The sequence below is a fragment of the Rutilus rutilus genome (assembly GCF_951802725.1).
Source record: "Rutilus rutilus genome assembly, chromosome: 17".
NCBI classification, from domain to species: Eukaryota; Metazoa; Chordata; class Actinopteri; order Cypriniformes; family Leuciscidae; genus Rutilus; species Rutilus rutilus.
Window position 1 is genome coordinate 32,583,347 of NC_140230.1, and position 26,554 is coordinate 32,609,900.

The 26,554-nt window shown below is 36.7% G+C and overlaps 3 protein-coding genes across 4 annotated transcripts; 2 read left to right on the forward strand and 1 right to left on the reverse strand.

Annotated features, from left to right (window-relative positions):
• Positions 1-1,300: 1,300 nt before the first annotated feature.
• Positions 1,301-2,275, forward strand: LOC311276258 (neurexophilin-1; the record flags this gene model as incomplete). The annotated part of the gene is made up of 1 exon (XM_084385828.1): positions 1,301-2,275. One exon carries the CDS (start codon positions 1,301-1,303, stop codon positions 1,994-1,996), a length of 696 nt encoding a protein of 231 aa, XP_084241954.1. The 3' UTR covers positions 1,997-2,275.
• Positions 2,276-2,842: 567 nt separating this feature from the next.
• Positions 2,843-11,968, forward strand: ica1 (islet cell autoantigen 1). Its single transcript, XM_084384758.1, has 13 exons — positions 2,843-2,974; positions 3,385-3,414; positions 3,502-3,667; positions 3,758-3,830; positions 4,503-4,626; positions 4,904-5,102; positions 6,567-6,692; positions 6,902-7,000; positions 8,188-8,276; positions 8,355-8,404; positions 8,818-9,060; positions 9,681-9,761; positions 10,657-11,968. The coding sequence occupies exons 2-13, from the start codon at positions 3,398-3,400 to the stop codon at positions 10,767-10,769; spliced, it is 1,380 nt and encodes a 459-aa protein (XP_084240884.1). The 5' UTR covers positions 2,843-2,974; positions 3,385-3,397; the 3' UTR covers positions 10,770-11,968.
• Positions 11,969-12,209: 241 nt separating this feature from the next.
• glcci1b (glucocorticoid induced 1b) lies at positions 12,210-25,786 on the reverse strand. 2 transcript variants are annotated; one of them, XM_084385165.1, is made up of 9 exons: positions 25,251-25,786; positions 25,065-25,172; positions 21,601-21,722; positions 16,607-16,693; positions 15,136-15,228; positions 14,405-14,545; positions 13,869-13,992; positions 13,595-13,715; positions 12,210-13,072 (listed from the first exon to the last, which is right to left on the reverse strand). In XM_084385165.1, exons 1-9 carry the CDS (start codon positions 25,318-25,320, stop codon positions 12,799-12,801), a joined length of 1,140 nt encoding a protein of 379 aa, XP_084241291.1. In that variant the 5' UTR covers positions 25,321-25,786; the 3' UTR covers positions 12,210-12,798. The 2 variants fall into 2 exon arrangements, with proteins under 2 accessions (XP_084241291.1, XP_084241290.1); XM_084385164.1 differs by having other exon boundaries at positions 25,065-25,782.
• Between the last annotated feature and the right edge of the window lie 768 nt (positions 25,787-26,554).

Sequence of the window (26,554 nt, forward strand, 5' to 3'; positions counted from 1 at the left end):
AATAAGTACCAGTATCTACTAGTATCTATTTAATAAGTACTAGTATCTAATGAATAAGTACCAGTATCTACTCGTATCTATTTAATAAGTACTAGTATCTAATGAATACGTTCTAGTATCTAATGAATAAGAACTATCTAATAATAAGTACTAGTAACTAATGAATAAGTACTAGTATATAATAAATACGTACTATACCAATTTAATAGGCACTAGAATCTAATGAATAACTACTAGTATCTTTTAAAAAGGTACTAGTATCTAAAGAATACACTCTCAGAAAAAAAGGTACAAAAGCTGTCACTGTGGCGGTACCTTTACAAAAGGTACGCCTTTGTACCTAAAGAGTGCATATAAGTCCCTCAAAGGTACATATTGGTACCAAACGTGTACATATTAGTACCTAAATGGTACATATTAGAACCCTTTTGAAGGGTACTGTCCCAGTGACAGCTTTTGTACCTTTTTTTCTGAGAGTGTAGGCACTAGTAGCTAATGATTAAGTACTAGTTCTTAATGGAATAGATACCTAAAAAATAAGTAGTAGCATGAAAATAGAGACTAGGTTTTAAGGATTAAATGTTAAAACGGCTTGCCATAGTCAGTCTATCTGTATGTTTGTCTATCAATCCATCTCTCTGTCCGTCCATCTTAGTATCACCCTGTCAACTGCAACCACTTTGAATACCTTAGTAGGAAAGCAGCTATTAAGAACACACAAGCAACCACAATCTTGATGCGTCGTATTTAAATATGCAAATGAGATTTGAGAGCTTTGAGAGATTTTCAGTGAATAACGGCACGAATCTGAAAATAAATGACAGAATTTTTTTGTCAAACTAAAAGTATCTCTTTTAACACCGTCTCTTTTACATTTTGTAAGTCAGACCATGTTTCCCTGACGCTCTTCTAGGTCATTTGATCTGATACTGATGGTCAAAATTCAATTACAAGCAACTCCTGGACACCTTTTGATATTTGTTTCAGGACTGTCATTGCGCTCACCCCTGGCGTTGGATGTGAACCACTCTTTGATAAGTGACATACTCTAACAAACTGTAACATTTGGGTCATTGATCCAAGAGCTCACTAATAAAAGCTCTCTTGTATGACAGATTTGCTGTCAGGTGAAGTCAAGGAGATATTGTCTTTCTGATATGATGGTTTGTTTTAGTTTTTTTTTGGTTCGGTGTCTTTCTTATGTCTAAAACTCATTCTCTAAAGTTTAAAAGTCTCATTTTGTTTGTCTTAGATCAGATATGCCAAAGGAAATAGTCCTCTGACCTCAAGGTCTCTACATATGGACAGGCCAAAGACGACAATGAAGCCTTCATGTGCTGATTCTGCCCCTTTGCCCGAATCGAGTCCTGATGTCCGTGACGCTGACCCCACCTTAGGCCTCCTGTCCGACAAACTCCGCTCATGTCCCGAGCAGGAGCTGTGGGATTGGGCCCCGAACCTGACGGAGACACACCCGTCCGGCCAACAATCAAGGAAACGGCTCACGGTGAAAAGAGGAAAAGCTAAGATGTTCGGCTGGGGAGATTTCCAGTGCAAAGTGAATTCCGCAAGCCTCAACCTGTTCATCACAGGGAAGATTGTGGATCATGGCAACGGAACGTTTAGCGTTTTTTTCCGATACAACACCACCGGAGGTGGAAACGTCTCCATAGGCCTGGTTCCTCCAAGCAAAGCGGTGGAATTTGATTCAACGACTCAACAAACTGTTGTGCACTCGGTGGAGTCGAGGATGTTTAACTGCAAGGTGGAGCATGAGAAGGTGGAGAGAGGCACCAAAAGCACACGCTGCTGGTATGACCCGTCTCATAGCTGTGACCAGGACCAGACTCAAAGCCATGTGTCGTGGCTCTGCTCAAAACCGTTCAAAGTCATCTGTGTCTACATATACTTCTACAGCCTGGACTATAAACTGGTGCAGAAAGTCTGTCCAGACTATAACTACCACAGCGAGTCTCCGTACTTACCTTCTGGATGATCTTTTATCTCATAATAAGAGAAACCAGCTCATATTACAATGATATCATTTTTATTTTATTTTTTTTAATGGTGAGTAAAATATTTAGTAGCCTACTCTCTATACTCACTTATGAACTTAGCTGATCTCAGTGGCAGGTGCTGGTGAATATGTGTCATTATTTCTGACAAACAGAGCAAAACTTAATGAGTTCCTGTAATTGATTTTTCATGCTGAGATCATGTGTCAACGGTTTTGTCATTTCTCATTGTGAATTAATGAAATTGCTGTGAAAGTGAATGTAATTTATTGACTACAATCTGCCTCCACGCACTTGGGGGCAATTACTTATCACATTGAAAATGAATGTAAAATGCATGTTTACTTATAAATGTTTCTTAAAACTTCTACTTTTCCTAAAAGTAATCATTTCAGAGAGCTTCCATTCTCATACAGAAATGTGTACGTCATGGAAGTATTTTTGCACGGCCTTTATTTTTTACAGTAAGTCTTAATAAAAATATGCTTCAGTTTCTTTTTTCTTTTGTCCTTCCTTTCTTTCGCCCGAGTGTCTCTAAAGAATCGCAAACTGAGGTGATTAGTCTATTCTACTAAGCGCTGAGAAAAGTATCAGACACCACATGATAACGCCTGTTCTTTTGTTGAGAAAAATTAACAACTGGATAATGCTACAAAGAAACTTTATTATTAATTTAGAAGCTACGAAAGCTTAAAATATCATATTAATATCATCAAATCATTCACAACGATCACAATTGCGCATTTACAGTCCCTGTTTCAAGATAATTGTCATTCTACCTATCCATCCATTCCTCCTATATTCGCAGTGCGCTCGTGCACTGCAGTAGCGCGAATGACGTCATCGCTCCTTCTGCGAGGACGCGCACCCAAAAACACGCAGTGATACTCTCATATAGCGTTTCATTTTCGCATTACAGAATGTCTTAAACATCTGCAGCCGGGATCCAAACTCATAAGGTGAGTCTCACACTAATTCAATTCATTATAAGGCCTTTTATAATAAGTAGATAATATCCTGCATTTACTGTTGCATAATGACAGAATAATGTAGGCTGTTTGTTTTGGTGCGGCAGAGAATGAAATCCGGATGTGACTGAGTCACATGCAGGAGGAATATTGTAAGTGTACTGTAGCATTAATTAGGTTTATTAACATAGATATCATCTTCCTGTAGAGAAACGCTCGCAAAAGATATAGAGAGGCCTGTATGTTCAGTCAGTTATGTTTGTGGTGCATTGATGAAACATGAATGCTTTTTTTCAATAGCACAATGACCAGTTGTCTTCTATACATTAAAACTGTGTTAAACTTATAAACATGTGACGGTATCATAAATTGTGATGAAATAATTTTCCTTTTTATTTAAGATAATTGATCAACATGGAGAAAGGGAACCAGTGAGTATGCATTAATTTGCAGACATTCATGATTGTAGACTTAAACAAATGAGATGCTTTCATAATTGGCTTGTCATGTCTTTGCAGAGGTTATTCTCATTTTGACCAGTTCCTCCAAAGTCAAGAATCATCTGTGGTGAACAAGTTCCAGCAGAAATACTGGAAAACCAAACAAACACTGATCAAAGTCACAGGAAAGAAGGAGGACGAACATGTCGTTGCTTCCGATGCTGACCTGGATGCTAAACTGGAGGTGAGAAATGGACAGAATTCAGACTTTTCTCTGAATCTGGATGAATCAAAAGGTCATGTGATGGATTTGGTTTGGCATGCTTCCCCTCAGGTGTTTCATTCAGTGCAGAGAACGTGCATGGAGCTCCTTAAGGTGATTGAACAGTATCAAAGGAGGATCAGCTGTAAGTAGACCTCAATTTCACACATTCATTCATATTTGATGATCTCTAGATCAAATATCCTTGATCTCTAGTGAAAAAGAAGTGTGGTTAATTGTATTGAATGTGTACTTCTACTTTTAAAAGTAGAGTCCACTTTCATGAAGGTTTCTTAACACACTTAAATAGTACACTTTTAAAGTGCACTTTGTTATAATGTCAAATTAAAGGGTTTACTTTTAAAGTACATTTTAAACCATTATGTTTGAATAATCTTTGTCATTCTTTTAAAAAAAAAGATAATTATTTTGTTGCTGACTGAAATACTACAGCATGTGTAAAGTTCTGTTGTGTTATTTAATGTTACATTTAAAGAGAACATTTTAAATGTACTCATTTGCAACTTCAGCATTACATTCATATCAATTACTGCAGCTTAAGTTCAGCTAATTGCATTTAATATCATTTAAAAATATAATACATTTTCAGTTAATTGTAAACAACATGCATTTAGGGGTCATTACATTATTTTAAAGTATATTATTTCCATAATAAGTACTCTTTTCTATGTCAAAGTGTACTTGTTTTTCAAAACTGTCTGCTGTGCCGTTCAAATGTTTAGAACTTAAAGGTGGATTTTTTTGTCATAATTTATTATTCAATGGAAATGTGGCTTAATTCTGATGCTCTTTTCAGTTTTGTCTGAGGAGGAGAATGAACTGGGTCGGTTCCTGCGTTCGCAGGGCTCTCAAGACAAGAGTCGCGCTGGAAAGATCATGCAAGCTACTGGGAAAGCGCTCTGCTTCTCTTCACAGCAAAGGTCTCTTCATTTATTCATTGTTTCAAAAACAACCCTGCTGAGAAATCCAGCATTGCTGGTGAGCCGTATGGTTTTGCATGCTGGTTGCTGGTTTGCTCTGGTCACCATCATGTGAAGCAGTGATGCTGGTAGATCAGCGACACCAGCTCTGGTTTGCTTGAGAACAGACTATGCTGGTCCACTATAGCTATACCTGGAATTCATGCTGGATTTTTTTCAGTATTGAAGATTCTATATCATCTTCAGTCAGTCATATGTGATTGGTTTCTCACTGCAGACTGGCGCTGCGAGGTCCACTGGGCCGGCTGTACCAGGAGGTGGAGACCTTCCGTTACCGAGCGATCTCAGACACGTGGCTGACGGTGAACAGGATGGAGCAGTCACGCACGGAGTACAGAGGAGCTCTGCTCTGGATGAAGGACGTTTCTCAGGAGCTCGACCCGGACACACACAAGCAGATGGAGAAGTTCCGCAAGGTCAGTCTGTCCCAGAGCTCCAGTTTTCCCACACAATCGGGCTATTTTGAAAAATTACAGAGGCGTGGGTTGCGTTTCTTTGGGCTATGCTTTTACAGTGTACTAAAAAGATTATCTGTATAGATAAAACATGAAAAAGAGATACTTTTACTAATGTGTATTGATCTTTCTGAGATGAGAATATAATTAAATTTATTGTGTTGGGCTAGTTTTCATTCCTTTTGGACGAGTTTTGTGTCGCTTTAGGCTGGACATTTTTCTGTAACTTACCAACCCTGCAGTGACGGTGTTACTGCAGTGAAACCTTTCACCAGCAGAAGGAGTAACGTGTCTTCTAATCATTCTCATCTGCAGTGGGATGAGATAGACTGCGTCCAAAATCACATACTCTCGAGTTGGTACTTATATTAAGTAATTACTTCACAACCGCTAAAAAAGTATGTTCTATATGAATATGTGTAGTATGAATGTTATCTGGACTTACTAATATTCACCATGTTGTCATTATCATGTGACCTATCAGCATCAGTTGGTTCACTTCACTGCCATTCACAAATCCTCTCCTGTGGCCTCATTGGATAGTAAAGTGTCCATCGTATGCACACTTCAGAATCTCACAGGAAGAAGTAGCTCATCCGGTTATTTTGCCTACTCTTTTATGAGTACTGTGAATTCAGACATACTTATTTTGTCTTATGTTACTTTTTTCACCTACTATATAGTTGGGAAGTATGCAATTTCGGATGCAGCCAATGTGACAAACTCTCAAACTCAAACTCTCATAAACCCGCTCCTGTGGGACGTGTGTGTGTTTGTGTGTCGGTGATGTGTGAATTGTGGAGTGGGTTGCTTGTATCTGCCCCTATACTTCACACATTCATACCATACAGAACATACTTCTTTAGCGCTCGCATAGTACGTACTTATTCAAAATAAGTACCTACTCAAGTTGAATTGATTCGCTCTGAACCAATTGCTTTGTAAAAATGATTCACAGTTTCAAAGTTCTCTAAACACCTCAAGCTGGCGCCACCTTCTGGTCAAAACCGTGTAAGTGCAACGAAAGCTCAGCCCAAACATGCATAAAGAAACCGCTTATAAACCAATTACAAATGTTTTCATGAAAGTGGCATCTATTAAATGGAATTTACAAATAATGAAATACCATTAAATATGAAGGTTCTGTAAAATCTATGTTTTATTCATTTGTAGTCCTTGTTTTGTGTGCTATTAGGCAGAGCGTTGGCAAACTTGGTCAGTTAAGCAACTAATTATCATTCTCTCTTTGCATTATATATGCATACGTATTAAAATTCATTAAATGAATTAAAAATGAACCTACATTCTAAAACTGACCTGAGATCAGCTAAAAACCATTAGACACTCGTTCACGTGTTCACCAGATCAACATCATCTAGTGGTTGTTTTTGATGGGCAGCAGCTTCATCTCTTTATATCCTTCAGGTTCAAACTCAGGTGCGTCACACTAAGACAAGTTTTGACAAGCTGAAGAACGATGTGTGTCAGAAGGTTGATCTGCTCGGAGCCAGTCGCTGTAATCTGCTCTCACACGTCCTGACAACCTATCAGGTGCTGCTTCTTGTAGCTTTATTATTATTATTATTATTGTTTTTACCTGAGTTGTGAGCATGTGATGTGTACATTATTATTAGAACTATTATTATAATTTGATCTAAAGGAATTGTTAATAAAGGCATTTGTCTCTTACAATTTAGCAGAATGAAGTCTTGCAGAGAGTCGTGTCATAAAGATAAATATCTGTCTTTTCTGTGCTTCAGACCACATTGCTTCATTTCTGGGAGAAAACCTCTCACACTATGGCTGCTATTCATGAGAGCTTCAAAGGCTGCCAGACTCATGAGGCTTCAGCACTGGGGGTGAGAGCTTTCAAAAGAAAATGATCTCATTATGGTTTATATTCATATTTTGGGGATGGATGTGTATATTTACTTATAGCTCTCGTTTAGTGTTAAAGTCCCCCTGTAGTCAATAATTGTATCCCTTAAAACTCATCTTTGATCGCCAAAATGACATATTTCAAGCAAAACTTCCTTGGAAAAAAAATGCCGTCATGCTTTAAAATAGCTTGAATGTAACTCTACACCCTTGCCTCATTTAGTATACGCGGTGCTATGAATATGCAAATTAGCCCCGCCTCCACTCACTCGCACCAGCTCAGAGATCCACTCGTTGACGATCACATGTTGATCTGATTTGTTACAAGGTGGTTTGTGACGTCAGAAAATACAGCGATTTCAAACCGTGTTTTTGAGACTGTCTTTGTTTCACTGCGGTTTTAAAGAGAAAATATTTTTAGCAATGGTGTTGACTTATGAATTTACACATGGTTTGTCTTTAAGCATATTAAAAACACCACATAGACATAGACATAAATAAATTTGTTTTGTTTTCCAGTGAGATTTGGGTGCTTGATTTGAAAATGTTTATTTAGTTTAAAGGAAGATTATGTTATATTTACATGTATTTAATTATTTAGCAGGTGATTTTATCTAAAGCGTATTCTGGAAAAATGTGCTACCATTCAAAAGTTTGGAGTCTGTAAGATTTATGTTTTTAAAGATATACTTTTATTCAGCAAAAATGCATTCAATTGATTATAATGACAATAAAGAGGTTGATAATATTTAAAAAAATATATATATTTTAAATAAATGCGGTTCTTTTGAACTTTCTATTCATCAAAGAATCCTAAAAAAAATAAGTTTACTGTTCGCAACCTTGATCATAAAAGTAAATGTTTCTTGAGCAGCAAATCAGCATATTAGCATGATTTCTGAAGGATCATGTGACACTGAAGACTGGAGTAATGATGCTGAAAATTCTGCTGGAATAAATTAAATTTTACAATATATTAAAATAGAAAACAGTTATTTTAAATTGTAATAATATTTGACAATACTGCTGTTTTTATTGCTCAAATAAATATAAAAAGTTAAATTAAATTAATAAATGCTCATCCATCTTCCATTGTTTGGACAAACAGGCTGTGATATTATGATGCATGTTCAACAAATATGTTGATCTGTTGTGTCTGATACTCCAGGGCTCAGATCAAGCTTCAAAGAAAAAGGTGAAGAAGAAAACGAAGGCAAAAGCAGAAGATGAGGAGACGAGTCAGAATACAGATGAAACGTAGGAGCTGTTCGGTCCTCATTTCCGTCAGTTTATTATGTGAGTTACACCTCTAATCTCTCGTCTCTTCTGTTTCAGGCTTATTTCAATTGAGCAAGAAACTCTGAGCAGTAACTCCATACAAACAGGTAAAGCTTTCATACATACATTTGTTATACGTGAGTATTAGCCACGGGAATAACACAATAACTAATGTTCATCCTTAAAGGAGACCTATAATGCCCTTTTTCAAAGTCCCAAAAAGGGCTCTTTCAAAAACAAGCCGTTTTCATGCTTGAATGTTCAATAAACACATTATTTTTCACTTATTCTCCGTTGTTGCAGCTCCTCTCTGCCCAGTCTGTCAGTATCGCTCTGTTTAGCTCCTTCTGAAAAGCACACTGTGCTCTGATTGGTCGGCTGGACCAGTGTGTTGTGATTGGTCAATCTTTTTCATGCTCAAACAGCAACACGACACACTAAAGAAAGCCTATAATGTAAAAAAAAGCCCTTTGAACATTACATCAATCACTTTCTTTCTCTCTGTACACTGCATATACAGGAAATGATGAGTGTTTCTCTGGGGGTCAGGAGAAGGATGGCTTGAGTTTGTTGGATGAGATTCTGGGCAGCAGTTCTCTGGAGGACAGGGGTTTCTCGCAGGAATGGCGTGAGGTGTTTGGGGAGGATGAACCGGCCGGCAGTTGCAGGGCAGAGATCCAGCCGTCTGAGGAAGAGTACGACTTCTTTCTGCCTTCCAAACTACTCGACAAAGACATGAGCGACCGACAGGCCACGGTCTCAGGTGAACAGAGATGTTTGACTATTGGCAGGAAGTCTGCTTCATGTTGCAGTCTATTGTGGACAAGAACAGACTCTTACTGGCATGTGATGTAACCGGTCTGGTCCTTCAGGGGAGAGTTCATCTGAAATAGCTGATACTTTAATAATTGATCATCATGGAACAAAATATACACTACCACTTTTTTATGTTTTTGAAAGATGCTCACCAAGGTTTGTTTGATCCAAAATACAGTGAAATATTATTACAATTTAAAAGAACTGTTTTCTATTGAATTATATTTTGAAATGTAATTTTATTTCTGTGATCAGAGATGAATTTTCAGCATCATTACTCCAGTCTTCAGTGTCACATGATCCTTCAGAATCATTGCTGACTTAATTAACATTTTCATTATAAATGTTGAAAACGCTTGTGCTGCTTCATATTTTTGTGGAAACAAATTAGTAAAAAGTCCAAAAGAATTTGAAAAAGAAATATGTTGTAACATTATAAATGTCTTTACTGTCAATTGTGATCAATTTAATGCATCCTTGCTGAATAAAAGTATAAATTTTTTCTTCTTTTTTTAAACAGTAGTATACATCTACTGTAAATTCTCTTTAATATTGCCTGTATTCCAGGTTGGGCGACAGCCATTCCACAGAATATCCCTGAAAGCTCATCTGTAGCGAGTCAAATCTCTTCCAAATCTGCAGTGAAAGGTAAGTGATCAGAGCCTTTTATAGTGTGTCAGACTCATGATCCATTGATCTGAAACAGAATTTAAAACTTGTTTACAATAATGTATTTTGTGGTCATTTCTTATCCAAAGTATGATAATACCCCCTCCCCTTAACCCGTATGGACTGTTGCGGGTCAATTTGACGCATTTCGATTTTTGAGTTGTTGGAAATATCTTTTTTTTTTTTTTTTTTTTACGGTCATGAACATGCATGCAAAATTTCAACATGCTGATATGTTTTGACATATAAACAAAAAATTTCTGTTACTTTTGTGATGTTTGTAGCTCAGTTTGACCCATATGACCACATAATTGAATGTTCTAAGGCAACTGTACAGACCTAAAATAATAACATTTCTTGGTTATATTTTGTTATTTTAGTTTATGAAGCTAAAAAAAGGAGCTTTTCCCCACTTATTTCAATACAGAAAAATATTTTGTCAGCCACATATGGTCAAAATGAGCTTTCATTTATTTTTTCAATCTTTCTGAAATACAATTAAACCTGTTGTTTTTCTTGAAAGTTTGTGACTTTTTCTCATTTAAGGTCATTGAACATGAATGCAAAGTTTCAACACACTGATGTGTTTTGACATATACACAAAACATTTCCGTTACGTTTGTGATGTTGGTGGGTCAAGAATCGTACTGAATCCAATTAGGGTCAATTTGACCCAGACCATACAGGTTATTCCCAGAAAACGAACAGTGCACGAGGGTTAAAAAAGAAATAGATACATAAAATTGAGACCAAATTTCAGATCATTTCCAAAGCAAATATTTACAGCTCTAACTTTAGTTTGTCTTTTTTGAATATATTATAATGCATCTTTTAATCACTTCTAAATGTTTTATTTTTTTTTCTTCAATTACAGATACCTCAAAAGATCTCTCTGCTTGGTTCAATCTGTTTGCCGATCTGGATCCGCTGTCAAACCCGGATGCAATCGGCCGAACCAATGAGGAAGACGAGCTACTGAACGCTTAATCTGCCCTGTCACAGATGCACTTTATCACTCTTGTCGCACAAACGGCAGTTTATGCAAGAGGCCTACAGATCTGGACAGATATCAAGTGATTTCTTAATGCCATAGCAGTAAACCTTAATTATTTAATGAAGAAATATTTGCTGCCAAAGGAAATTAATAATAATCACTCTGGCCTTGATTCCTTTTCTATTGCTAGTATCGTCAAGGCAGTTTGATTTGCCATAACATTGTGGATTTACTTGTTTTACATAAATGTGTATATTAACATTTCTCAACATTATCAGCAACAGTAAGTAGTTTTTGGTTTGTATATTGTGATATTGCATGTTTTTTTTGTAAATCATTATTTATTGTAAATGTGTGTCTTACTTTAGTGCCGACTACTAAAACTAATGCTGCATTTCAAAAGCCTTAAATATGAGAGGTGTTTATGACAGTCCTTGAATTAATTTATTTTGATGAAAGTCATAATGCATATTATCTTAGGAAAACTTTATCTGATGTGAAAGCAGCTGTTACAGTGTATATATTTTTAAGATGTATGGATAAGTTATTGAATGCAACTCTAACCACTTACTTTTTACAGTCTTGGTTCTGGAAGTTATTTTTCCTGAAAGTATTTTTTTTCCCATTAAAAGTGTACATAATACATAATAAAAGCCTCAGATTTAAACATTATTAAAAAAAAAAATTCTTCCAGAACCTGACTATTGTACTCTATTATTTTTGTCAGGAATACCAAACATTGGTAAAAACTTGGACAAATCAGGTCCTATGAAGTAAGCATTTATGTTGTTTAATTGTATTTGTGCTGATTATATGTGTGTGTGCCTGAAAACTGGGTCCCTTGTACTACAAATATCCTGAAGCATTTTAAATATCAATACCTGGGTATTACCTTTCACTACACATACAACCTGCAAACATGTAAGTGCAATAAAATGTAATAAAAATGCTTTTGTAAATGTGAATCCACATAACACCTAATACCCTGTGGAAACAAATTGCCTTACTGAAGTCAGTTCTTAGTATCAGTGCTTTCCTAGACCAAGAAAAATAAATGCATCATAATCAGAAACTGCTGCACCAAATAATGCCATATAATTTTCAATATTTTGTGCTGTATTATTGTTTACAGTTCTACCATTAATATGTAACTGGATGGCATGAAATGAATAAATAAAAGATGTGTAATTTTAATCTAATAGTGTGGCTATACATTTGTGTACTCTACATATACAAAAACTAACTGGAAACTGATCTTTACATATGTCAATTTATGAGTTAGAGGGTAAGTTATTGTAGTAAATGATGATTGATAGATAAAAATGCTTTTTTTTTGTAAACTAAATCCACATAACACATAATATACATAGTCTCAGTACTAATGTAAAAAAAAAACACTGAATTCCCAAAAATAGGAAGCACATACACACAAATACTTTACAAATGTCACTTTAATGTGAGCATCCAGCACAATAGCATTTATACACCATAACAGTGTCACATGAATAAAAGAGGAAGACCCTAAAATGACAAAAAACATTATTACTGTCATTATTACTCAAACAGGGAAGTATGGAGTTAGGGCTGGGCAGTATTGTGAATATGTGCAATTATTTTGCTAGCAATGACTGTTGTGGTGAAATGATGGTTCCTCTAATGGAATATATATATATATATATATATATATATATATATATATATATCTCATCAAAAGACTGAAAAATAATATTGAGATATAATTAATTATAGCTATATCATCCAGTCCTAATGGAAGCTGGGTTATGTGTTAAGGCATGAAAGAGCATTTTGGGCTGTTGGATTACAGCTAGATACCGTCATATCTAATGCGTTTTACCTGGTTAGTAGGATGTGCTGTAAGATTAAGTAAAGGTTTGTGCATTTCAGCAGAATTACATGAAACCCAAGATAAAGTTCAACGTACAACAAAATGGTCCTTTTGTACAACCATTAGCAAGTAAGAAAATTTCCTAGAAAGCGGAGTCAGATCTGAGCTCTGATTGGCTAACTGAGCAGCAGGCACTTCCTAATACTGCAGCGTTCAGAGGCCACGGGCCGCAGCGGGAAGCTGTTTTGTACGGTGGCCTCTGTAAATGGACCAGACATCTGATCTGAAGTGTGATTATCCAGCGGGTTACTGGGACGAGCAGCAGCATCTGATGGGAATAGAGACGAACACAGCAGCTTTACAGGACAGAAGGCGGAGCCACTTGGAGTGAAGTTCACCTTGTTTCTGTCGGGGCAGGAAAAGATGGGAAAGCCTTGTGTCCTACAAGTACTATGAGATAAAAAACAAAACAAATCAATAATATATAAAGATCAAGAAAAATAGTAATGAAGTCATAGAATAAGCAAACAACAAAGTTGGTGGCCATTAAAATTCGTATATATATATATAGATATATATATCTATATACTGTATATACTGATTTATTACAATATACATGCAAATATAAATCAGTTTTCATATCATTTATAACACCTAAACTGCACACTTTAGAAATTGTTCTATAAAATCTATATACATATTTTTTATATATATTTTTAACTATTTTTAAAATAACAAATGACCGGGAAAAAGTCATGTTATTTTCCACATACAAAGCATTACTGTGGTACTAAAAAAACAAGTATAACATGCTTTGTGAGTTAAACTGAAGTTCACTAAGCAGTTTTACCAGCAAACGTCAAGCAAAACCTTGCACCAAAACCCAAAGCATGCTCTGTGGATGTGTACAACAGTATGGTTTTAAAACAGGGTTTTATGAGAATCCACTGTAGTGCAGTCAGTGGTACTTACATGAGGTCTTCAAACACTTTGACCTTCTCACAGCCCTCGGGAGGCTCACGTTTAAACGTATAACTGTTGTTGGGTTTGGGAGAGCTGGAAAACTGAGGCAGAGGTGAACCACTCCTGTAATCTAAAAGGACAAAATAAAGCTGTTTATTTAAGCAAACCTTCCCTAATAAAATACTGTGAAAGTACCACAGTACAGTGATGGTATCAGATGGAAATACCATGGCAATTTGATATCTGCCATAATAGTTAATGAGTAGCATAGAGAGTGCTGTACCTTTGTCAGTGTCTGCAGGAGGAGAGCAGCAGAAACAGGGACTGCAGGACATGTGTGTCTCAGTGCTGTGAGTGTGATGAAGAGGAGGAACAGGAGCACGGCCACCGTCTCGCACCTCCAGGGCCTGAAACACCGGGACAGACACGCTAGAGTTACAGTCTTACAACCTTGAAATGTTCCGTCGAAATCTGTGTGTGTGTGTGTGTGTGTGTGTGTGTGTGTGTGTGCGCATGTGTGCATGTGTGTGAGTGAATGAGTGAGTGTGTGAGTTTGTGTGTGTGTGTGTGTGTGTGTGTGTGTATGTCTGTGTGTCTGTGCGTGCGTGCATGTGTGCGTGTGTGAGTGAGTGAGTTTGTCTGTGTGTGTGTCTGTACGTGAATGTGTGTGTGTGTGTGTGTGTGTGTGTGTGTGTGTGTGTTTGTCTGTGCGTGTGTGTGTGAGTGCATGTGTGTGCATGTGTGAGTGAGTGAGTTCGTGTGTCTGTGCTTGAATGTGTGTGTGTGTGTGTGTGTGTGTGTGTGTGTGTGTGTGTGTACCTTCTCCTCTTCCCTCCCCCAGTCCTCACAGATAAAGACACTCTCCAGCTCCTGATTAATACAGTCACTATAGCTGGGCATTCTACATATGAGGGGTCTTGAATGGATCATATTAGTTGAAGATGAAGAGAGTCGCTTTGGCTGAAAAACAAAAAGCACATCTTCATTAAAGAGACTAATTAGACTAGTAACTAGTAAGTAGATTAATGTCAAAGTCACCTAATGTCTGAAATTGCCTTTATAAATATGGGTTAATCTTACAAAAATAACAGTATCAAATTTCACTCCAAAATGTAAAAGATAAAAAAAAAGAAAGTAAAATTATTTCAAAGATAGAAATTAGAAATTAAATTCTAATAAGCAGTTAAAATCATGAAAAAACTATCATAATTTGACCAAAAATAGAATAGAAAAAAATAGAAAAAAAGTTATTTCAAATTGTAATAATGTTTCACAATATTATATATATATATATATATATATATATATATATATATATATATATATATATATATATATATATATATATATATAGTATATACACACAAAAACATATACACTACCATTCGAAAGTTAATAAAGCCCAATATTCTGATTATAAATCCCCAAAATTGCTTTAAAAAGTTATGGTTATGGGTAATACTTCCGGTTAAAGATCAAATAAAACCCTAAAAAGGCAGAGATGCAAGCAAAACTATCCGAGCACACATGATGAAGTGGATCTACAGTACCTGGACTTGGTTCAGCTGTGTCCCTTCTTCTTTCTCCTTGATATTGCAACTTCCCTGCAAACTGCGCTGCAGCTGCTGGCGGAGTTTAGCGATCTAGAAATCACATACTTATTATTAGCAATGGCTGGAAGGAAAGAACAATTGTTGACGCAAAATCTGAGCTCATGCCATACAGCCCTTCACCAGACGACTATTGAATACTAGATGACATGCCCCGACAACTAACCACATATAATATACTATATATAATAAACCACACAGGTTTCATTGCTAATTTAGCTTTCTAAAATAAATGTTTGTTATGTTGCCACATCTTGGGATTCCTAAACTGACTTTGCAAGTGCATGAGAGCCAATACTGGCAAGTCAAGACACAATGTGTGGATAAAACATTTTTTTTTCCCATAATTATGGGAAACAAGGCCAATTATACGCCCAAAGTATGTCTATAAAAACACACTACCACCCATCATAACCCAGAGGTTACTATGGCTATGTTCACACAGCAATTAAATGTTTATGAGTTCTGTATTTAACTCTTAATATGGTTGAATTTACACGGTTTACGGGAGTGTCGACTGCATTCTGTCACCAAACACGCACCTGTAAATCTTCAGGACTCACAAACAAATTCTCTGCAAATCACACAGCACTGCATACGCAAATTGGACGGAACAACTTGAAATATAATTGGAAATTGACTTTTCATTAACTTCGGTGGGCTGTACAACAAAGGAATTGTAATTGACTGCGTTTTCTGCAGGATGTGTGTCTAAGTTTTTAATGATCATATGCTGGTGAAGGGTGAGAAACCTGGCGAATCACATGTCTTTTGTGACTCGCGACAACACACCTTGATATTAGGGTGTGTTGTGTTCACACATGTAGTTCGGTTCTTTTAATCCAGACCAAAACATAAAACTTTGGTACATTTGGTCCTGGTTCACTTAGCATTCACACTGTCATTTTTAACACCGAACCTAAAGATACGAAACAAAAAACGGCTTTTATGACATATATTTTGAAACGAAACTTACCAAACATCAAAAACAACGCAGTGTCCTGGGATAAATGCGCTCGTTGTGTGTGCGTACATACAGTATGATGGTATTTGTACCAGCTGAGAACTCACAAAGAGTTTATAAAATGTGTAAAGGAGTCAAAACAGTGCCTTCTGACTTCAAAACTTCTGCAAGGAGATGGCGTTTCCAATGCATGTACCAAACTGTGAAGGGCAATGTAGCCTCTATGACGATAAGATGCTTGAGCATTCTTTTTAGGGTCACATCTTGTTACATCACATCCTGTTTTGGTTCATTTACATGTCTTTGGTCCGTGTTGCGTTCATATTTCAGTCGAACCGCACCAGAGTTCGTTTTAATCCAACCAAACATGCCAAGTGTGAACACATTCTGAAAGGCATTTTTTTTTAAGTGTAAAAACTGTCTACGTGTAAGTATTTTCATGCATACCTCAATGAGATGGTCAGCGCTCTCCCATGATGCCGAGCGCTTGTGTGCGTTAACCTCTCCTCCATCCTCGGTCCAAAATCCAGGCGTCTGCAATAAACATGGTCAAAACATGTTCAACCATGCACACACTGACTAAATAATCATGCTGACTTTAAATTGTGTCCTATATAGAATATATTCTGAAATCATGTGACCTAGATATGTAACTCTTTCATAAAACAACAACAGGATGTTTGTGGTTAGCAAACAGCATATGTGCCATTTGACCAAAACCGCAACAAAAAGAAGAGCAAACAAAAAGCCACAAAAGATGGACAAAAGGCACCACAAATAAGTGCATCTTTTTCCAGATACTCATTTTCTTCTAGTCTTTAATGAGTTTTGTTTTGTGGTGCCAGCTGATAAACTTCTTAGAAAGTCTGAGAAGTGAACGGTGAAGGAATATTTATGAATGTTTCAACTGTTTTGGTCCATATAATAAAAATCAATTGGGCTGAAAACTATACTGGACCCCATTGACAAAAAAAACAGAAGAAAGCAAGTCATACAGGTTTGGACTGACTGTGGTTTTATGGGAATAATGTACTTGAAAAGAATATCTTTCAATATGAACTGAATGTAATGTCTAAAGACACTTTATCGCATTTAGAATAGTTTAAATTTATATTGAGTGCAATTTGTTGAACTTAAGAGTGCTTTTTTTGACCCACTTAAGTAGGACTTAATTGCATACTTCTATTGTCTTAAGTGTACTGCTGAGTGTACTGACAAAATTGTATCATCCACTAAAGTACACTTTAAAGTAAATTCTATTGAAACTTGTATGCAATGCATTTAAGTATGTAATTAATGAAGTTGCAAAAAAAAAATCACCTTAAATGTAATATTAATTAACACTACATTTAAAATTATAACCAAGTATTTTACATGCTTTAGTATGTTAGTCAGCATAAGTAAAAACACGTATACTTCTATGACAAAAGATTATTGTAATTTTTTATTTAAAATGCATTTAAATTTAAAAATGCACTTAAGTGTGTTAAGAAACAGTCATGAAAGTTATCTATCAGCACAGTTTTTAGAAATATACTTAAAAAATGTGAAGTACACTACAAGTGAACATTCAATACATATAAGCATACTTGGGAGAGTGAGTAAACGATGACAGAATTTCAATTTTTTGGGGTGAATGAACCATTTCAGGAAGCAGACAGGGTCAATTCTGATTTCAAGCTGACCAAGAAAACAGTCCACGAGAAGTTTTTAAACACTAATCATCAATTCACCAAGCGCTTTAAACAATGGCAAAAGCTGCTACTGTCAACAAAGAGCCTCGGCATGGCTCTGCGGCGTGAAGAGAGATGTCGAGAGAAACGGGATGATTCTGACTCTGGGAGCGCGAGGCCTCCGCGAGCCGGATCAGACATTAGCATATGTATGGATCTCACTGCAGGCAGCTCACCACAGGCACACAAAGAGCTGTCGGAGAGCGCCAGGTGGTGCAGAGACACACAGACATGCGCTCGCAACCCTTAGGTAGCGTGTGCACACCTACACACAAATACACACACACAGAGCGACAGGTGCAAACTGCTGCACCTCCAGAAAGAATTCACTCCACACAACGCCAGAGAGAACTTTCTATGGCGACAGACTGCCACGAAGCATCGGCCTTTGTGACGGTTTTGTTTTAGGGGAGGCGAGGGGTCTCAGCAGAGCTAAACCACTGAGCACTCAAAGACTTCATGATACTAATGAAGAAAGGAAACAAAACAGAGTAAGGATAAACCTCGTTACACGCAGATATCGACCAGTCAGAAACAGCACAACTAACAAGCAAAGCCATTCTTCAGTGTCCAGTGGCTCCGAGAGGTATCTGGACACTTAAAGTCAAAATAAAAATGTCTTATAAGAGTTTCTTGTCTTACGATAACTACAATGATAACAATAAAGATAAAATTCGTTTTAAATGTAAAAGAACTGCAGAATAGAAACTATAACGACGACGGCACAGAGAAAAGATTTCGCTAGAATCACTTTCAGAATGATTTTCTTTTCCAGCTGATGAACGATAAAAACATTGCCAGTCAATCAGAGTCTTGCTTTCAGAGCTCGAGCATTTAAAGCGAAAGATGACAAAACTGCAGCGCAAACAGAAAATATATTGCGTTGGTGTGGACAGTAATATATAGGTCTTAGTGTGAATGGGGGCCTTTTTGTGAATTATTAATTGGTGCACACTATTTGAAATTTTACAAGAAAAATTGTCTTCAGTGCAAATTTAATAATTTGTGTTGCTCTACAGTGACTGACATTACTTTTTTCAACCCTTTTCCATTGTTTAATGTCAAAGATTGAATGTACTGAAATTTCTATGCATATGTATACGTATACTAATACACACATATATATATATATATATATATACAGTGCAATGCATAAGTGAAGTATTACCCATGCTAAAGTTGACTAAAAAGAGGAATAAAAAAATCATATTTTGGAAATTGAACTTAATGCCTTAATTTAAAAAAAAACCCAACCTTTAAGGACACCAATTTTCTTTGTGAATGAATAATGTATCATAAATAAATAAATGTTCTTCCTTAAAATACATGGTGCATAAGTGAGTACACCCCTATGTTAAATTCCCATCGATTTTTTTAGGATACTATGCATCCTGATAAAATTCCCTTGGCCTTTGGAATTAAAATAGCCCCACATCATCACATAGCATTCACCATACCTAGAGATTGGCATGATTTTATTTCAGTTAGCCTAATAGCTAGTTTGATTTGCATTGAGAGATGATCTTATGGAAAGTACCCCATGCCAATCTCTAGGTATGGTGAAGGCTATGTGATGATGTGGGGCTATTTTAATTCCAAAGGCCAAGGGAACTTTATCAGGATGCATAGTTTTAAATACTTAAAAATAAAAATCTGCCTGCCTCTATGGGAATTTAACATAGGGGTGTACACACTTATGCACCATGTATTTTAAGGAAGAACATTTATTTATTTACGATACATTATTCATTCACAAAGAAAATTGGTGTCCTTAAAGGTTGGATTTTTCCTAATTTTTTAAATTAAGGCATTAAGTTCAATTTCCAAAATATGATTTTTTATTCCTCTTTTTAGTCAACTTTAGCATGGGTGTATTCACTTATGCATTGCACTGTATATATATATTATATATATATATATACACACACACACACACACACACACACACACCGATGAGCCAAAACATTCTGACCACCTACCTAATATGTTAGTCCTCCGCATGCTGCTAAAACAGCGCCGACCCACCGAAGCATTGACTCCAAGATGAGCAGATCCTTCAAGTCCTGAGGACTGTGAGGTGGAGCTGCCGAGGATCAAACATGTTGGTCCAGCACATCCCACAAATGCTCCATTGGATTGAGATCCTCAAACCATTCCTGAACAATATGTGCAGTGTGATTATCCTGCTGAAAGAGGCACTTCCTCCAGGGAACACCATAGTCATGAAGGGGTGTACCAGGTCTACAACAATGTTTAGGTGGGTTGTACGTGTCAAGTTTACATCCACGTGAATGGCCGGACCCAGGGTTTCCCAGCTGAACATTGCCCAGAGCATCACACTCCCTCCACCGGCTTGTCATCGTCCCACAGTGCATCTCTTCCCCAGGAAAACAGCGCATCTTCTCCACTGCTCCAAGGTCCCATTGTAGGTGCTTTCCGACTCTGATTGGTCAGCGGCTACACAGTCCCATACGCAGCAGAGTGTGATGCACTGTGTGACACATTCCTCACATAACCATCATTAAAATTGTACCACAGTAAACCTTCCGTTGGCCTGGACCAGACGGGTTAGCCTTCGTCCTGGGCGCCCAACACCCGGTCACTGGTTTGTGGCTTGTCTCTCCTCAGACCACTGTCGGTAAATTCACCACTGCTGACCGGGAGCAACCCACAAGCCTTGCCGTTTCAGAGATTCTCTGACCCAGTCGCCTTGCTGTAACAGTCTGGCCCTTGTCAAAGTCGCTCAGATCATCATTCCTGCTCATTTCTCCTGCATCCAACGCGTTCATTACGAGAACTGATTGTTTGCTTACCATCTATTCTACCCAGACCTTAATATGTGGCCTTGATAGGAGATGATCACGATATTCACTTCACCTCTGACTGGTCAGAATGTTTTGGCTTATCATTATGCATGTGTATATATATATATATATATATATACACACACACACACACACACACACACACACACACACACACACACTCACACACACGTCCACTATGTTAATGCCACTTTCATAAAAAGGTTTTAAGTTATAAACCAATAGAAATGAAATTCAAAATTAGTTTTTGGTCACTTTGTTTTTGTGAAACATCAGTATTAGTATTAATAAGTCAAAATGATGAAAAAAGTAGTTCTGAGAAAAGCCCTTGTATCAATGATATTATAATGTTCAAGTGTGATGAATCATCATGCAAGATTCATCGGTGCACAATCTTCCATTAAAAAAAACACACACATTGTTTTTGTACTCTTTCATTAAATATGTATTGATTTGCACCATCTCTGCAACGACATTATTTTCTATTTATGTCATTGGATTGGCCTCTTATTTTTCAACCACCTCCCATAACCACCATAACCATTTTATGTAACCTGGCTCCACTTTTTTCAAATCGTTTCCTGATGTATAAAATTAACATGTTGTATTGTTTAATATCCTATTTAATTTGGAAACACATCTGATTATGGACGTAAAATTGGTAGTGAACACGATTTCCCACTTTGTGTTTGTGAAACATTAAATCATTGAGTAAAAATGATGTGAAGTAAGTTCATAAAAATAGGCCGCATATCAATGGTTTGCAGATGCAACTTGTTTGATATTTTGTGGTGGTCTAATGCAATGGATTTTCAGGCATTTAAGTGACTCTTTATTTTAGGGGACTATACTGTGAAGTAAATCGCATGTAACATTGACTGACCTGCGTGGCTTTATCACTCATACAGGACGGCTGGGGTTGGTACGGCTCTCGTGGCCACTGTCCAATCAGGTACTGCTCAGGCAGCTTGTCCAACGAGAGCGGCTGTCGACTGGCTGATCGTGCTTGAGAGAAAAAACAGAGGTGTTTATGATTATGTATGCAGTGGACAGTGTGACATGAGAAATTACTGCATTATGGTGACAGAGAGGAAGTTGGTGGGTGTCACTGGAAACTGATGAGCATTTGCCTGTCATAACGGTACTGAAACAGAACAAAAACAGACTGAACTTATGATGGAACGTAAACAACAGAAACTTAATATTTATATTTTCTGAAGAAAATTGACTAGTGTTTAACTATATAACTAGTGTTATAGTTGCTAGTCTGCTTATAGGCCTAAAAGATTTATAGATATAGCTCAGTGTCACTCCTTCAGTACAAGTCTATGGGTTGTTATTTTATATTTTAGCCCATTTTATGGTAAAAAATCTCTCTGATTCTATGGCACAAACATAAATTAAACTGTAGGTGCAGGATGAGTTTAATAAACAAAACTGATAATAAACATAATGATAATATAAATCTCAGGAAATAATAAATAAAATAAATAATAATAAAATCATATTGTATTATAATATTATTAAATAATCTTAATGGAAAGAATAGTATACATACAAAGAATTATAATGACAATTTGAATATAATATAATTGCAATGCAAAACTGAATGCACTGTCAATAAATGACTTTATACAACAAAATAACTTTTGTTTTGTAAAAAATGCATATATTGTATTGTATTGTCATGCATATATATACAGTATATATACACTTTTTGTATGGATGAATAACCTGCAATTTCTTGATCCCAAAATACAGTGCTCATATGTGTAATGCATAATCTATCATATTTAAATGACTGTTCTCACATAAAGGTTACACTCCGAGGACACTCAGGAGGAAATGAAACAAAGTGAAACTGCTCACAGTGAAACCCACATGCATGTACACACATGCACCAACAGCTGAAATTCAAAACAACCCGCTTGCATGCAGCCCACAGAGCGATTCCTGCGTGTGTTTGCTCTCTGCTCCAGCTCTGCAAACACAAATGTCAAAGCCTATGCAAAAGAGCCAACAAAATGGCACTGTCGGTTTACTCCCTGCTCATTGTCTTACAACAGTGTACAAAAAAACACCACCACTGCAAGCGACACTCATGACATGAGAAGACGTGTCACGGCACGGCTGGTTACAGTACAGGCCTCAAACACTGAAGCGGTCTGAATGATAACATCGGCTCCGAAACGTTTTCAGCCGAGAACACACACCTTTTCTCAATGCACTTGTTGGGGGACGGCTACACTACATTCACTTGCAGATTGCGGCGAGGCAGCTGCAAGGTCTTTGTGTGAAGGAGAAGCGTTTCAAATGCAAATCTACACAAGCATCGGGCACTCCATGAGGACGAGAGATAGAGAGCTGTCTTACAGCCTGCCAGGCCACAACGGTTTTGGACAATAGCAGTTTACTCATATTAGAACGAATAAATGTCAGGACGTTGTTTTTAAAATTCTTTGCTTACGACGTGAACTTGCGCGCAATGAAACACTTGTGAACAATTGAAACACAAAGGCCATGTTCAGAATGGAATACTGGCTTACTAACTACTGTGCATTATATACTGTGTATAGTGTGTATGTACTATAAAACAAAGTAATGATGATGTGTCATGTTTAATTCAGTGAGTGATGTGCAGTTATTATTATCTAAGAACAAAAAATCTTGTAATATATTAAAATAATTGTAAAATATATGAACATTTGTCAGACTGATCAAATACGAAATCAAGGTGTAGATCAGCTGTAAAGGTCAAGACTGTAGTCGCTTCCTGTTCATACTCATCATACTTGAAACAGAAGGACAAGTTTAGAACATTGCATTGTGGGATACGGAATTCCTCTACAAGTTAGCAAACATTGTAGTTTATTCGGATATTTCATCCATACAGAAAATACTGTGCACAGTATATATATACTGCATACCAGGATATATGGTAGTATGCTATTCCAAACATAGTAAATGTGACTATAGAATTACATTAAAGAGACGTGCACGTGACCTGAGGGAACAAGTTCAGAGGTGCATTGTGGGTAATCTGCCGTCAGCTGGTTATTATTAAAAAATAAAACTTTTTTAGAGACCACAGTCTTTATGCCCTATTAGTCCCCCACCAAAATATTGATTTATTTTGTGATGATAATCATCTGATTGTATAATATCCCACTTATAATATGGCTACTTGTCAAATGAACATGAAATAATGATTATACAAGAGGCATGAAGCACAGATATGTAGGAAAATGATTGACTGGGACGGTCAATTATGCGGTTTAGTGTCATTATTATGAAAATACCTCAATGCTGAAAACCACAACTGATCAGAATCAGACTTCCAGGGAGCAGTGGAATGAAATTCAAATATATGATACTTCACAAAATGGTGTGATAAACTGTTCTGCTACAATAATTTTATATCATTTTTAATTGATATACTCAGAATTTATGGCTGGGTGACAAAAACATGAACCTGAAATACAAGAATTACAATAAAACGTACGAAAACATACTGTACATTAACACACACACACACACGCATATATCGAGGTCTTAAGATCTGTGATGACCACAGCAATGTAATGTTGGTCTGGGTCTCAGTGGGTAACACAATGGCTTTCATTTTTTTCTGATCATTCCTTATTTTCATAGTAGAATTTGAAAGGTGGGTTACATTTTTATTTTTATTTTTTTTACACAAAGACTTTAATAAACAACAATGTTGTTTTATTCAGTGATTTAAACTAATTTGCACTTACTGTATAGCAGAAAATATATATAAAATCTGAGGAAGGAAAGAGTCTTCAAAAAAATACCCAATGTGGAAGATGAAGTGAAATCAAGCTATAAAATGAGTTACAGATCATATGCAAAGGGTTTAAGAACAAACAAACTCATTAACTAAGGATAACACGATACAATAAGGTTTCATTTGTTAACATGAACTAACAATGAACAATACTTCTACAGCCTTTATTAAAATTAGATCATGTTCATTTAAACATTTACTAAAACATTTTAAGGTCAAACGTTGACTATCTGTTGACATTAGCTAATGCAGTGTGAACTAACATGAACTTGATACATTTTATTAACTAACATTAACAAATGTTAATAAAAAACAAATGGTGAATTCAGGTTGATTGGGACGCTAGACCCCAGTCATATCAATGACAAAAAGTGTCCCAATCAACCTGAATTCACCCCTATTGTTCCTTGTTAGTTCAAGATAGTCCATGTTAACAAATTAAACCTCACAGTAAAGTGTTACAAACTAAAGTTAAAAGAGGTTAAAAACTAAAAATGCATTATGCTTACGGTTTCAAAACTTGCAAAAATAAAACGTACCTTTCCCTGCTGTTATAAAGTGATTCTCTGATGGGATCCTGATGGGCTTGGTGATCTGCTTCATGTTGCGAGGATGAGGATGATGATGATGAAGGACTTCTGCTGTGTCTTGAAAGAATGAAAGAGATCTCTCATCACTCCATCTCAGAGGGACACTGGCAGAAACAGGCTGAAGTCTAGACTTACTATTGCACTTGGTGCGTAAATGCGCACGAGACACAATAAACTCCAGAACGAGAACTGAAAACGCGTTCATGCGAAAAGCTGATCTATTTTTAAACTTTGCTTCCTCTTAATCTACTGTGCGCGTACTAAATTGTCACTGCCTGTAAAACTCTTGAATCAAATCGGACACAAAGTTCAGAAGCAGGACCAAACTCTCCAGTCCAGTGCTCCTGAGCTGACAGATGTTGCAGTAAAGGCAGTGGGCGGGCGGAAGACGCGTGAGCGCCGCTTCTGATTGGAGCAGAGACCAGCACTGTTTGATCGCTATTGGCTTATGCGTTCCTTCTTTCCGCGAAGAGCCAATGAGATCACTCCATTTCCTGCAGGGGCGGGGTTTAAGTGTTGCATGGAAAAATAAGCAGTCCGCTTTTGGAGCTGTGGAATGTTTTTATGTTGCCTCATTTTCTGAACAGAGAACGTGTAGGAGTCTTGTTTACATTCTGGAAATCATTATTTGAGAATGAGATATCTAGAGATGATCTCAAAGGAATAGTTTCATTCCCACATGCTGATATTTTCCATTGAAGAGATTTGTTGAGCTCCAAAAATGACAAAAACATCATGAAAGTAACGTTAGTCCACTCCATACACAGATTACATTGTTGTATGTAAATTGTGTGAGTAATAGGGCACAGTTAATTAATCATTACTAACCGAACACCAGCTTCTCTTCCTAAACTCAAATCTCATTTGTGTTCTTGAGGCAGTCATGGGTCTGATGCTCAGTATGATGGCATTGATAGGAAAATGATATTAGTTCTCATGACAAAGCACATTTTTCATCCAAAGTCTCCAAGGGGAAGGCTATGTTGTCATGGGTTCCTTCAAGAATTTCTTTTTGTTTTGTTCTACACCATAAATTACAGCCATAACTCAAATCTGAATTAGAGGTATGACTGCAATTTATGTTGCAGAACAAAACGTGAGACTAATGTTAACCACAGACCATATTTTACCATACATTACACATGCTTTTCACAAAAGCTTTGCAGGAAAACAATAGGAAAGTGACTGAGTCCCATGTCTCAAATGCAAATTGTATTTCTTAGGACTAAAAAAGTTTCACTGGCTTTATTGTCTTGAAAATGTCACAATCCATAAAAACTGGAATAGTCCTTAAAATAGGCTTATTTTGTCCTTTGATTTTGGTTTAACTCAGACATGTTCTTACAGTAAGATTTGGAACTTGATCTGAACAGTTCGTTTCTTAATTACTGCTAATGCATCGTGGTTCATTACACTGAAAATCTGTATTAAATCACATT